At 36.2% G+C, this 14,367-nt stretch overlaps 1 protein-coding gene across 31 annotated transcripts in view; it reads left to right on the top strand.

Moving 5' to 3' along the window:
• ANK3 (ankyrin 3) overlaps nt 1-14,367 on the top strand; it is a 591,144-nt gene that overhangs the window by 433,299 nt on the left and 143,478 nt on the right. For all 31 annotated transcript variants that reach the window (XM_074339473.1, XM_074339469.1, XM_074339468.1 and 28 more), the window contains 2 exons: nt 8,003-8,101; nt 12,982-13,179. In XM_074339473.1, the coding sequence (XP_074195574.1) occupies nt 8,003-8,101; nt 12,982-13,179 (297 nt within the window). The remainder of the gene's footprint in view (nt 1-8,002; nt 8,102-12,981; nt 13,180-14,367) is intronic.

The raw sequence follows: 14,367 nt of genomic DNA, 5'->3' as shown, positions 1-14,367 counted from the left end.
GTATGATAGAAACAAACACAAACTCTGATGGAATGATGTGTAGAGGCTACATATTAATGTTTTTACTGAAATGTGTGAGAGTTCTGGCTTCAAGTAATGATGAAGTAGCTTGTTTTGAATTAAATGTCCTGCTGATAAAAATCTAAACTCCAGAAAAATATTTTTTAGAAACTTGTTTGGAGGCACTGAAAAGCAATCAAAAGCAGGCAAACATTGGAGTAAAATCAACTCTTGGAAGAACTAAGTAACATAGGATGAAATCTATATTTATATGGCAGACACTCGGCAGTCAGCACAGCATACTGTTATATAATTTTTGTCAGATTTCACAGTTTTATTGTCTTGAGGACAGAGAATCAAGTCTGGGGCTGTAAGTGTGGCTGGATATTTGGGGGAGAAATCACTGAAAGGAGAGAACCACCAAGGGTAGTGGTAAAATCAACATGTAAACTCCCCACAGATTCTTGGCTGACTCCTAAACTATACATATGCAGGGTGAAACTCCAAGGAGGCCAGAGGGAAATAGTAGCTATAATATTAAAAACTGCTAAGAAAGTTCAGCAACTACCTGCTCTAAGGGAGACAGAATTGCCATGTCAGAGAGGCTTGGTAAATGTCCTCGGTTTTTTATTGAACCTCCAGAAGTACTGCATCTTAGGAGTGAAGACTATGCCCCAGGACTAAAGGAATTATTCTAGGAACAAGAACAAACTGAAAGAGATCTACCATTAAAAGCCTAAAACCAAGCTCCTACAAGTTCTAGAGTCTCTCTAATATATCGTTCACAATATTCAATACTTAATTTAAAAATTACTGTACATAAAGGAAACAAGATGTGACTTAACTCAAAAAAAAAAAAGAAGTTAGGTAACAGAAAGGGACTCACCGCTGACTGAGATATTGGAATTAGCAGACTTTAAAATAAATATGATAAATATGTAAAATAATCTGAAGGAAAAGACAGACATAGCAAGTAAAGAAAAGAAGAATTTCAGGAGAAATATCTGATCTTTTAAAAAGAATCAGAAATCCTAGAACTGAAAAATACAGTATCTGAAATTTTAAAAATTCATTGAATAGGATAAAAATCAGGTTGAATACAAAGAAAGAATTGGTGAACTTCAAGACAAGTCACAGAAATCATCCAAACTTAAGCACAGAAAGCAAAAAGATTAAAAATCAAATGAACACCATGTCAACAACCTGTGTAATAATAGCAAGCTAATTAAATACATACAATGGAGATACAAACACATCCAAGAGGCAGAAGAGAAAGAAGATGAAGTAGAAATTATATATATATATATATATATATATATATGTATGTATGTATGTATGTATGTATGTATGTATGTATGTATTTACTTCCAAAGCCATAAGCTACAACTTCCAGATCCAGGAAACTTAGCACACTCCAAGGAGGATAAATACAAAGAAAATCATACTGAAACTTCTGAAAATCAAAGATAGAGAAAAAGATTTTTAAGCAGCCAGAGAAAAAGGTACATTATTAATGGAAAACCAATGATTAGAATGTAATCTGACTTCTGATCAGAAACACTGACGGCCTGAAGTCAATGGAACATCCTTAAAGTGCTGAATGAAAAATATGTCAATCTAGAATTTATATCCAGTAAAAATATACTTCTATAATAAATTCGAAATAAAGACAGTTTCAGATAAGCAAAAGTTGAGAGAACTTGTTAACCACCAGACATGCACTAAAATAAATAACGAATGAAGTCTTCAATCTGAAGGAAAATGATACCAGATGGATATTTGGATCTCAATAAAGGAGAGAAGAGCTAGAAATAATAAGTAAGCAAATTAAGGACAATTTTTATTTTCTTAAATTCTTTCAAAGTCAATTGTTTAAATAAACCTATCAGTCTATTAGGTTATAATATATGTGGAAGTAAAATATATGATATAGCACAAAAGATGAAATTAATAGTAAATGGAATTATATAATATTGCAGAATTCTCATACATGAAGCAGTGTATTGTTTCAATATATAATGATAATATTACCATTTAATAATATAATGAATAATAAAATATTGTTTAGACTGTTATAACTTAAGGATACATACTGTAATCCCTAGGGCGACGACTAAAAAGGGATTTCGTTAAAAAGCCAAAGTAGGAGATAGCCAATAATATATATATAATCAATCATTCAATGATTAGAATACTAAATAATACTCAATCCAAAAGAAGACAAGAAATGAGGGACCAAAACACACAAAGGACAGTAGAAATAAAGACAACAAATAGCAAAATAAGTGACAGCAAAAGAGACAACAAAAAGAGACAACAAAATAAGTGTTTATTTTTAGCCTCAGAGAGAAAGCTGTAGGTTTCCAAGCCAAGAGAACAACAGAAGGATTTTACCTTATTTTTGTTTAATATTAAACATAGAATGTACAGCAGGATAACAAGGAAAAGAATGAGAAAGGGATATCTCTCTTCTTTATATATAAATGACAGAAATGAATTCTTGATCTTAAAAGGCAATTGCTTGGTACAGTAGAAGGAATTCAACCCCAATGACCGAGGCAAGCCTGAGGTGACATTCTAATTCCAAGCATGTACTTTCATGTGACCTCAAGTAGGTACGTTAATCCTCTGAAACAGCTTTCTCAACTATAAATGGAATTTCTGGTGCCATTCTCATAAGTTGTAGTAGAGATTCAATTAAGATCACAACATAAAACACCAGTGACAATAGAGGGGTTTCCAAAAATGTTATTTCACTTCCTCTTAGGCCAAATCTACAGTTGTATAACATGCACAAAATGAGAATACAGTCAGATTTTTAGTGAAAATCCAGACATGAGAGTAGCTACTGGACTGTAATCGATGCCCTTTATCTCTGGCTATTGTCATAGCTCTCCTCTCCAGAGCACCATATTTTGTTGTTGTTGTTGTTTTGTTTTCAGTTTTTAATTAATGATCACATCCCGTTTTACATCCATAATATAGAAAAAAATACAGGGCTGGCCCGGTGGCTCAGGTGGTTGGAGCGCTGTGCTCCTAACACCAAGGTCACCGGTTTGATTCCCACCTGGGCCAGTGAGCTGCGCCCTCTACAGCTAAGATTGTGAGGCTGTGGGGTGCAGGGGGCATGGAGGTAGAAGAAGGAGGGATAAAGAAAGAAAAAAGTACATATCCACGGAGTTCTCTCTGCTTGATTTCCTCTTCCTTCTTTAGAGTGAGTTTTTTAATTAGGAGAAAGAAAAGGAAGGAACCTGGAGGATACAAATCTAAATATGTCTCTTTTGAAAGTATTTCTCAAGTCATGAATTTGTGTCATTTCAGTATGGGCTTTGAGCAAATTCAACCTGCTAAGAACATATTGTGAATTCAGTATTCCTGACTGTGATACCTTCCTGGAGAGCCCTGCCCATGCTTTTCAGAAAAAAAAAAAAAAAAAAAAAAAAACCTGAAAGAAAGTCTTTTTGACCTTCGAGTGTGCAATGGTTTGCTGTTAAGCTAACACAAGAGAGCATTTTTTCCCAGCCAGAAAAGTGCAGCTCCCCACCTTCCTAATAAGATTGCTGTCACTGAAATGAAATATGAGATCTGGCCTAGCCAGTTTGTGTTGCTTCAGAATTCTGCCCAAGGGAATATTTGTCCATTATGTTAGTGCTTTAAAAATCGGGGGAATTGGAAAAAAATTACCCCATGTAATTTTATTTCCCTCCCATAATGTTACTATGGCAACTCAGCATCCCTCTCTCGTTCTCTCTTGTCCAACTGCATTGGCTGCCTTTCTTGAGGCAGCCTCCCTTGAGCCCCAAGAACTGCCTTTGTCAAGCATTTTTCAGGTGGAGGTCCATGCTGTCGTATGCAAGTGAATTGCATTTTGGCCCAGAATCCATTCTAAGTGACACTGTATATTAATTGTAAATTTCTAGCTGTTGGGGAACCGGTAAGAATCCTTATTTTGTATTAGAAAACGCATTGCTCTAATTTTAGGGAAAGGAATATGCCAGTTCACTGCTACCTTGTAAAACACAATATTGACAGTCACTCTTTTTTTAAGCTTATAGTATTCTGAATTAAAAAGAGGAGAAAAATCTTATTTAGAGCAAGGAATCTGATATTTCTCTTATTCTGAGAACTAAAAAGATGGAGTCATATTCTTTAGTCTAATTCTCATTTACAAGTCACTTATCTATTGAGAATTTTATTTTTCCAGAAGGAAAGACAGGTTATTTTAATAGTGCTTCTGAAGTATAAAATGAGTCTAGTCTCAAACAAAAAGGATAACAAGGAAAGGAATTTTTAACCAACTAAAACATTTTTCAAAGACTAGATCAAAAATCCATTTTATTCACTCCATTCATTCACTCAGTCATTTTTATGAAGCACCTTTCACGGACATGGTACTGAATTACCTTCTCTCCGAGATTTAAATACCCCTTAAACTAGTAACCCTGTCCTCAGAAGCAGACCGAGTGAAATGATAATGCTCACAAATAACTAAAATACCAGGTAAAAAGCTTTAGGTTCCCCAAAAGAACTACCAATAAATTAGGACAGGGGTCCTGACTGTAGAATGGTCGTTTCTAATTTTGGAAAAGGATTCAAAGAAACACTGTACTTTAAAACAGTAAGGATTTGTCTGTTGGAGAAAGTAGGAAGTAAACTTCCAGGTACATGAAATAGTGTGGGCAAAACAAAGAAATAGAAAAATGAGAGGCTCTTGCCAGCCCCTGCACAGAGTTTGTTCGTTAGAATAGATGAGAAAGGAATGGAGGAAGGCCAAGTGTAGCTGTGACTGGTATTAGAAGACTTTGAATTTTAACTTGAGGAATTTAGACTTGGCTGAGGAATGAATGACGGTTATTGAGGCTCTTTTGAACACACAGGTATCATAACAGTGCTTCAGGACGGTGAATGATAAGCCACAGCTGTTTCAAAACCAAATAAACTTTTTTGAAATTTAAATATTTGGTTTTTTGCTCAAAAAATAAGTATTAAGGAAAGTCAATACCTGCTAATCCCCTCTCCTTTTTTTTTTTTTTTTTAACTGAAGTGTAAATCACTAAATGGCAGGTATTTTTCAGTCTCACTGTGGATCAGCTGTCTTTGTGACTAAAATGGTGATGCTAATTAAAGATCTTACGTTCACTCTAGATACTAGTTTTCCACTGACCTGTGAATGTCCCAACAGCCGGGCTGGCACTGCCTGTGCCGCCAGGCAGTCGTGACATTTTGTCCAACTTCCTGATGAGGCACCTCTCTCTCCTGCCGGGAACTGGCTATTTGAAGGGCCCTGCACCTTTGAAAAGTGTCAGAGCATACTTGCAGAACATGCAAAGGTGTCAGCCAGTTGTAATCAATGTTAAAAACACTGCAGGTAAAACTACAGTTGAAAGCTGTGCTTCAGGTAGCTCTTTGCATTTCAGCTGGAAGCTAATGGGTCTTACCTTGGCGAGCTAGGTAACTCCATTGAAACAAGGTGATAAAAAGAACAAAGGGTAGAATGATAGCACTTCACAGCGCTTGCACGATGAGAAAGTCACCTCTCCTAACTGAGTCTCTCGATTCTGTAAGTTTTTAATAAATAAATAAAGGTCAGAAGTAGAAGATCCAGAGTGTAGGTAACAGAAGGCTAAGTGTGGCTGAAAGTTTGAGCAGAGGGTTTTTGTCTTACTAACTCTTCCCAAGACAGTCCTTGATTGTCTTGCATTGACAATCCAGTCAGCATTGTCCTGGTTCTAAATTCAGCCGAATAATTTAACCTCTTTGAACCTTAGAGTCAACAAGTATATAATGAAGATTATCCCTTCCATATAGGGGTACTTGTGAGGATAAAATGATAACATGTCTTGGATTTGCTTTGACATAATATAAGAAAGGAAAAAAGGTCAGGATATTAATGAATCAAGATTGATCATGAGGCAACAGTTGCTGACACTGAGCAAAAGGCACACATCACTGGTCTACTTTAGGCTGAAATATGTTTGAAATTTTCCATAATTAAAAAATTTTGTTAAAGGTGAAATCAGAAAAGTATGTCTGTAAGGAACAGTATGTTTCAAAGGATTAAGGTGTTGAGATAGACTTGGTTGGCTCTTAAATAGCCAAACACTTTGCAGTCCATATGTAGCATTTTGCTTTGTGGAAGATCATTTTCAGGGATAAATGAGTTGGCCTAGAATGATTACTTTTTCTGTGTGACCATAGTTTGACAATGTCTACACATAGTCTGTCACCTCTTACATCTTAGAGGCTACTTATGAGAAAATGAAAGAAATAGATTTGACCTTTAAGTTCATAAAAGATGATCACATTCAGAGAATGTGAAATGTTTCTGTGTTGGAAGGTAGATGTGATTGTTCTATTATTTCTCCTTCAGATATTTTCAGGTTTTATATTAATGGGAAGACATTAGGTAGGACTCCGTGGTGTTTTTTATTTGTTCTCAGATTTTATTTTATTTTATTAGCAAAATCCTGTTTCTGACTTGGAAGACTATTATATTGTTTACTTTGGTTTATAAGAGCAAATGTTATAAATCAGCATAAAAGGCAGAGTGTTCAAACATGCTTACAGAATGTTCAAATCAGGTCATGTAATGTTTGTGATTCACATTTCTGTGTTTAAGGAATTTTAATTCTGAGATTTGGCTAGTAGTTTAGAAATAGGATTGTACTTTATTATACATTAGGGTGTTTAAGCTTACTTTCAAGATATCACACAATCTAGACAGTGATTTGCATACAGTGAATCACATTTTGATGTGTTTCTTTGAGGTGTAGGTCTTGTCAACTGTGGGAATCTTCAAGTTGGGGAATACATAAGCTGGAGTGCGTGAAAACATCTCCATAGAGTTTAAGGCCAGTTAGATAGTTTTAAGTGAGTAACCTTCCACTTCCTTTCCTCCCTGCTAATTCTCCTTTCCCACTTTCCTTTAATGCAATAGTTCTTCTCCCCTATTATGACAGAAAGGCCTAACTCTCTCTCACCCACAATAATGGTGCTCTGTTAAGAACTGCATGAGTATAATGGTTGGGTAACATATTCTTCTGCGTATCAGACGGTTGTACATCCTATTGCTGTCGATAAAAATGAAGGGCCTAATGAAATTGTTTTATGATGGATCATTTCAAAAAATCTTTAGTGAAAGATTATTAAGGGATTTTGGCATGTAATTCAGAAGGAATTCAGAGAATTAGTGACAATGCTATAACAAAAGTCCATCTACTTGTTGATGCAGATAAGATTTCTCAGCAGTAACATTTATAAAGACAAAATATGGGATAATATTGATGCTAAACCATTTTATTAATAGGTAATATTCATTAGCAGATACACAAACTAGTTTTGAAAAAATACATCTCATCGAGAGGGGAATTTTTAATAAGTTGTTACTCTTATTTAATAATCATAAAATGTGTAGTATATTTTTGATGTTTTGATCAATTATGTTTCAATAATTATATTGATAATTGCAATCAGGAGATTTATTTTGATACATAAAGCTTATGTTCTCGGGAAATCTATAAACCTTTTTTAAATCGAAATTTATGTATTTTTGTGGTAGAGAAATATGATGTGGTAATCAATAAAAACACTCAAGCATAAAATTATATTGAGATACAATTATGTAGGGGAAGTGGTATAGAAATAGAAATGCTAGAAGAAACATGACCAATGTAAAATTACTATTTGCAAAGGTTATTTGTATTTTTTTAAAATGGTAGATGTCAATTTACTTACAGTATTTGGATTCCATTGGATATTCAAAAGTGGTCAAACAGTTAGTTTTTAAATCTTAGTATTTAAATATTAATATTCTAATATGTGGGAAATTACACACTGTGCAACCACTATGAAAAATTTACTTTGCTAGTTTAAAAAATGCAATGATTGCATCAGATATATAAATAAAGTTTGAAGCTCACTGGTCCTGAATCTTGAATAAATACTCTACATGTGTAGAAATCCCCATCAAATCTAATTGAAGATGTTGCCCTTTGTTCAACAGGATGGTCTGACGCCACTGCACTGCGGAGCAAGGAGTGGTCATGAGCAGGTGGTTGAAATGCTGCTCGATCGAGCTGCCCCCATTCTTTCAAAAACCAAGGTAACTTCTCCCCAGGTTTTTGGATAATTAGGCTGTATTCACTTTGAATCGTTTTACTGGTTATGTAACCCATTCTTTTAAATCAAGAGGAAAATGCCATCATTTCAATTTAGCAGCTGGAGTGGCTCTGTTCACCAAATCTTTGGAGAATCTCAAAATACATATGGGTTTAGGAAGTATTGTGATGGAATGCACTCTATCACAAAGCCATTTGTGCGTGTGTTGTTTTTGTCTTGTTTCAAGAGCACTTGGAACTCGGTTTTACTCTCTGAAATTTTCATAGCTCAGAAATGATCACTCGTTGGGGAAGGAAAGACTGTAAGATCTAGGCTCTCTAAAGTCTGGGTGCTGGCTTTCTTACATCAGCCTCTTGATTTATTTTTTGGGAGGTCACCAACTAGTAAAGAGGCCAAAGATGTCATATTATTGATAAAGAATAAAACTTTAGAAAGATTGCACCTTAATTGGGCCACAGGGAAAATGACATATCTGAAAGGAACGCATGATGATTGCCTGAAAAAATGTGTTTTACTAAGTGTCTTCTGGATATTCTAAGTGGTAAAATCATTTGACACTGTTTGAAAAACAGAGTATTTATAAATTTGGGGACATACGAACTACCTCATAGTCACTACTATTTTTATTAACCAGTGATTTTTGGAAGCTCTATCAAGCTTTATAAAAAGCCTTAATCTCTAAATATTATCAAAACAAAATTACATATTACTCCTGTTCTCACCCTAATCAGTGTTTCCTACTCTAGTGAAGATAGGCAGGGTTGAAGTGGTCTGAATAATTCTATCACTCGTTGCAGGGTTTAGATTGTCAAGTTGATGGTGGTTTTATCCAAAATAATTAAACAGTCACAATTTTTCATTGTATGTGATGACATCTTGGCCTTTTCAGTGCTTCTCATCTAAATCATCTATTTTTTCTTTTTCTTTTTCTGCCCCACTACTGTCTTCTGAGCCATATCATCTCTCACTGAATGATTATAATAGTTTCCTTACTGGTCCCCCATTTTTCCCCTTCCTCTTTTACAATCCAATTTCCATTTTGCAGTCAGAATGGCCGTATGAGCTGTCAACCAAGTCATGTCACCCTCCTGCCTAAAAACCCTCCAATTAATTTCCATTGTTCTCTTTAAAATTAATTTTTATTTTATCAAAGCAGTATAGGTATAGTTAAAAATCAAATCATTGTCTCATCTTTTTTCTCCTATTGTTTATTTCATTATCTATTTGTTTTTTTCCTGAGAAATCTCTGATTTTTTTTTTCTTCTCTGCTTTCATTATTCAAGAATTTTTTTTTAACTTCTCTGATGGCATCCAGTTCTTATTTTATGGATGCAATATTTTCTATTACCTGTCTAAGAACATTCAAGATAACATTTCTTTAATGTAATTCTTTGTGCCTCTCATATGTATATCCTAATTCCTCAGACTTGTTATTTTCTCTTTGTTAGTTCTCGCTCACTCTTTCATGTTGGGGTTTTTCCACGAGTGTTTATACCCAACTATAACTGTCAGGTACTACAGTTTGAGTAGAAGCTCTGTGAGAGTGTAGGCAGGGCTCTACTCAGGTGTGTCAGGCCAGAGGGGTCGTGTAATGTCAGGATTAGTTGTCCTTTTCTCTGGGAAGTTCAGTTTTTTGAGAGACGAATCCTCCAACCTTTTGCAGTGTACAGCTGTGTGAATACATTCAGAGTCAGGAAAAGGAGCTGTCAGCATCCCTGTTCTCTATGCATACTTTAATCATACTAATGCTATAGGTTGATTGCTGCATACCAGGTTCTAAGCACTTTACATATATTAACCCATTTAATCCTCGTAATAACTCTATAAGGTGCTAATGTTACTATTATACCCTTTTTCTAGATTAGAAAACTGAGACCCAAAGAAATAAAGTAGCTTCCTCAAAATATCTCCGCTAGTGGCAGAACAAGGATTTGAACCCAGTCAAACTCTGGAGACTATACAACTCCTATCCAGTCCTTCCCTTTTTGTTAGCACCTGTTCACAGTCCAGAGCCTCACTACTGCCCTCTGCTCTGCCTGGGCCCCTAAATGCAGAATCTCTCTGATTCACTTTCTCCAAAGACTAAACTGATTTCCTGTAAGGTGCTGGAGGCAGGCATTGGGCTTGGCTGGGTTGGAAGGGCTGGAGACCTGACAGCTCCATACACAGGCGAACCAATCCTGCTTTCGGCACCAACCCTCATCTTTATCTTTCAAGGTACTGTGTTTCCATATGCCCCACCTTTGGGCATTGGAGAGGTAAAGCAGTCAACTTTAGTGTACCCAGTGGCATGCTGGAGCCAGATCATTGAGGCTGTTTTACACATCTCTTCTCAATTCCACACTCAGTAGCACGATGTTGATAGCTTGAAATTTGTGACTGTAGGGGTCATTATATCATAGAGATTGGCAAATGCTATGTGTCAGTGCTTTTCTCTTTTCAAAGAGCCGCTGTTTATCAGCATACTACTGATTGTATCCCTCCATAGACACTTAGGTCTTAGCCTTCTTTCTTCTGCTGGGTGAGTTAACATGCATAAATTGTCTTTTCATATTCCAAAATTTGTAGACATCACACATCTATTTTTGTTTTCTTTCCCATGTGTGGATGTGGGTGTATAGGTATACCTGCAAACACATGTGCATGGCCTTGTGGATTTTACCTTTCAAATTCCTGTAATGCTTTTTAGTGCAGTTTGAGAAAGGAGAGAGAAATACATGTCACATCTACCATGTTTTAACTGCAAGCTTCCCCTGTATTGACAATAAACTCTTTCCCACCTCTCTGCCTCATCTCTTCTCGTTCTGCTCCTCATCTTCCAGCCAACCAGCCCTATTTCACTTTCTAGAATATACCAAGTTTATTCTCACCTCCGATTCTCTCAGATTGAGTTCCCTCAACTGGTCCCAGATCTACAGGCTGCACACATTTTTCAACTCAAATGTCTTCTTCTCAGAGGCCTTCTTCTTAGTTCGTTTACTTGTTTGCTATCTCTCTCTCTTCATTAAAATGAAAGCAAGAACCTGGCCTTATTCAGTGTGGTACCCCAAGGACCTAAATCAGTGCCTGGCATATAGTAGACCTTCAATAAATATTTGTTGAATGAATAGTAAGTGAATAAGTGCATTCCTAATTTTAACACCGTCTGTTTAATTTTTCAAGACGTTTGTCTTTCTGAGCTAAGAAAAATCCTATCCCATTGGTTCTATATTTTCAGCTTGGTGAGGGTGTCATATGTAATAAGACACTCTCCCTAAGACAGGTGATCTTTACTTTCTTTTGGCCTTCCCCAATGACCTATAAGTTACCCACTCATATATCGTTATTTTGTGTATCGTTAGAGAATGTTCTCCTTTTACTGACACTGCTTTCCTTTTCTGCTCTTCACTAAGTCACTTATTCTCGTAGATTTGGTGTCTTTGTTTACTTCATGTTTTCCTCAAAGACTATATCAAAACAGAAAGCAAAAGAATGTTTTGGCAGAAAATAAATGCGTGCATATGTTCGGGGGTGGCAGTATCTCAGATGAGAAATGCTCCTATCCTTTGTTGCCCCTTAGTTTCTACTTTGGTTCAAAATGTCTGCGTGGAATTTTTTAGGCAAAACATATCCTGATTAACAGTGTATGGAGTCTTTAAATTGACATAAATATTTATTGAACTCTCTCTGTATATGCAAGGCTCTGATGGCCAATATGGGAAATTATAACCCATGAACCTCTTGCTTTCATGAAGCACAAATAGTTGAAATATATGATGGTGAGTGAATGAAATATATGATGAGAGTGACTAAAGGAAGCCTTGCATTTTTTCTTTCTTATCTTGAACTCTTGTTTATGTCATTCACAGATAAACTGTGGAAAATAACTTGGCCTAGAAGATTCAGAAATATCTGGTTCATCAGTGCATATTAAATATATCATTATTTTCAAAGTTCACTGATGACCATTTTTGGGGGAACTGAATTTGCTGTCACTTTTTTCCCAAAAAAATATGTTTAATTATGTTATAGTCATTAATAGAGACACTCTTGATAATTGGATTCTCTAAGAATTTCCCAGGCTCCTCCACTGTGCCTCTATATTTAAAGGAAGCATGCTTTAAAAAACTGACATCTTAATACATAGATTGTTTTTGCCTTCAGTAGGAAACACATACTGAATACTAAGTGTCACTCTAATCTTTTTAAGGTTCTGTTTACCTTTGACCCCATTCATGTCTTGTCTCAGCTTCAAATGAATTTTTACTCATTTTGCACATAATTAACTCTGTCATCAAACCCCGTTGATTTAAATGACTAAGGCAGGCATTAGTTAATGAGTTGGTCAATGCCTTGCATTTTCTTATCATAGATACATGAAGGCACCAGATTGATGAAAAAGGGAAAAGTTTTCCTTTCTTCGTTGATGTGAGATGAAATGGTATTCTGGTCAGACCCTCTTTAGTCATTGAATCAGTGTAGTCAATAATATCATGTATTAGTAACTTGTAAGGACAAAATAAAAACCAGTCTAATGAACACCAATCTGTGTCCGCTTTTGTTTTATGCTTTTAAGTCTTAAATATTAAGAATTCTAATTCACTAGGATGCAATAAGTAATGCACCTAGTGGAGTTCATGCTACTTTTAAGTCAGAAAAAGAAGCCATCCTTGAAAGTTTGTTTTCTATTGATATAAGAAGTGAGAAGACTAGTGTTAAAGTAGCTGTAGTTCAAAACACTTGTCAAAATCTTTTACACACAGAAGGTATTTCCATGCAAAAAACTATGTTTTCACTTGTTCATAGTTGTACTGTATTTTATGTTTTGGCACATTTATGTTTCAAATGTAAAACAGTAAACTCTGATTTTCTTCTGTGTTCCAGAATGGGTTGTCTCCACTGCACATGGCCACACAAGGGGATCACTTAAACTGTGTCCAGCTTCTCCTCCAGCATAACGTGCCCGTGGATGACGTCACCAATGACTACCTGACTGCCCTACATGTGGCTGCCCACTGTGGCCATTACAAAGTCGCCAAGGTTCTCTTGGACAAGAAAGCTAACCCCAATGCCAAAGCCCTGGTGAGTAGCTCAGCCAACAAATCCAGCCTACGTTGTTTTGCTGACAATAGGCTTCCTCTGTATGTGAAGGGACTGTTTGTGAGGAGATACACACGGGAGGTCTAATTAAACAAATTGCACTTTTTTGTCAACTTTTTCAAGTTTCCTTCTCAGAAGTTTACAAAACCTATTTCTGACATGACCAAGGCTGATGGGATTAAAACATTAACCCCTTTCTGATCACACTGGTGATTCTCTTACATAAATGAAACCCCAAAACTATACAAATATAAAAAGACTGAGGTGGTCCATCTTATCTTACTATAGGTAAAGTTATCATTCTATAAATTAAGTTTTTTTGAAATCTAAAAGCAGGCAAAATGATCAGAAAACTTAAACGAGAGATCTAGGAATTTATGAGCTAAAATTTTCTGTTAACCATGTAAGACAATGAAATATTGCCTGTCATCTACTTTTTCTGTGGGTTCAGATCAAAATTTTGGTCTGATCTGTAGTCTTAACTCCTGAAATGATTTGCTATTTTAACCCTTAGCTCTGTACAATGGTTTGGTTTTCTCAGGAAAACAGCCTCTGTTGCCTTGCAAAACGAAACGGTCCCAATTTAGTAAGCTGTTTTTAAATTTAACTCAGAATAAGCACCCATGTGTAGGAAAACATAAGTCACCAAATTTTAGGGAGAACATCTGAGTTTACTAGTAATTTTGAGGTAAAAGCTGTCATCCAATCAACCACTTTAGGGAAGGTCTGTGCTCCTTTCCAACTGGTGCGGTCACCCTAACTGAATGGATCCACGCGCCTCTGGGGGCTCCATTGGCTGATATTCTGAGTGGCCAGAAAAGAACAAGGAGAGAGGAGCTCTCCAGACCCCAGGCAGCTCCATGGCCGTGGCCATAGGAATTCTAAAAGCTTTTATCAGAGCAGCATTTTAGGAGCTGTTGACCTGCCCAGTATATCAAACGTATCTTTGAATTCTGAGATGGGAGGAAACGAAATGAGCAACCATGACTCATTTTTCCATACAAGAAAAGAGCCTGAAAACAGGGCGTGGGCTTTCACTCTCATTTTCCTATGACTCTGAAGATTTCATAACACGTAAAGGTTGGAGCCAGTCATCCTGGGATGGACTATAGCCAAGGAAATGCTCTCAGAACATCCACAGAAGTATCTGCGGTGACTTTCACCTAAGCT

This window comes from Rhinolophus sinicus, linkage group LG07, assembly GCF_036562045.2.
Source record: "Rhinolophus sinicus isolate RSC01 linkage group LG07, ASM3656204v1, whole genome shotgun sequence".
In the NCBI taxonomy this organism is placed as follows: domain Eukaryota; kingdom Metazoa; phylum Chordata; class Mammalia; order Chiroptera; family Rhinolophidae; genus Rhinolophus; species Rhinolophus sinicus.
The sequence above is the reverse complement of the archived record's forward strand: the minus strand, read 5'-3'. Positions and strand labels throughout refer to the sequence as shown.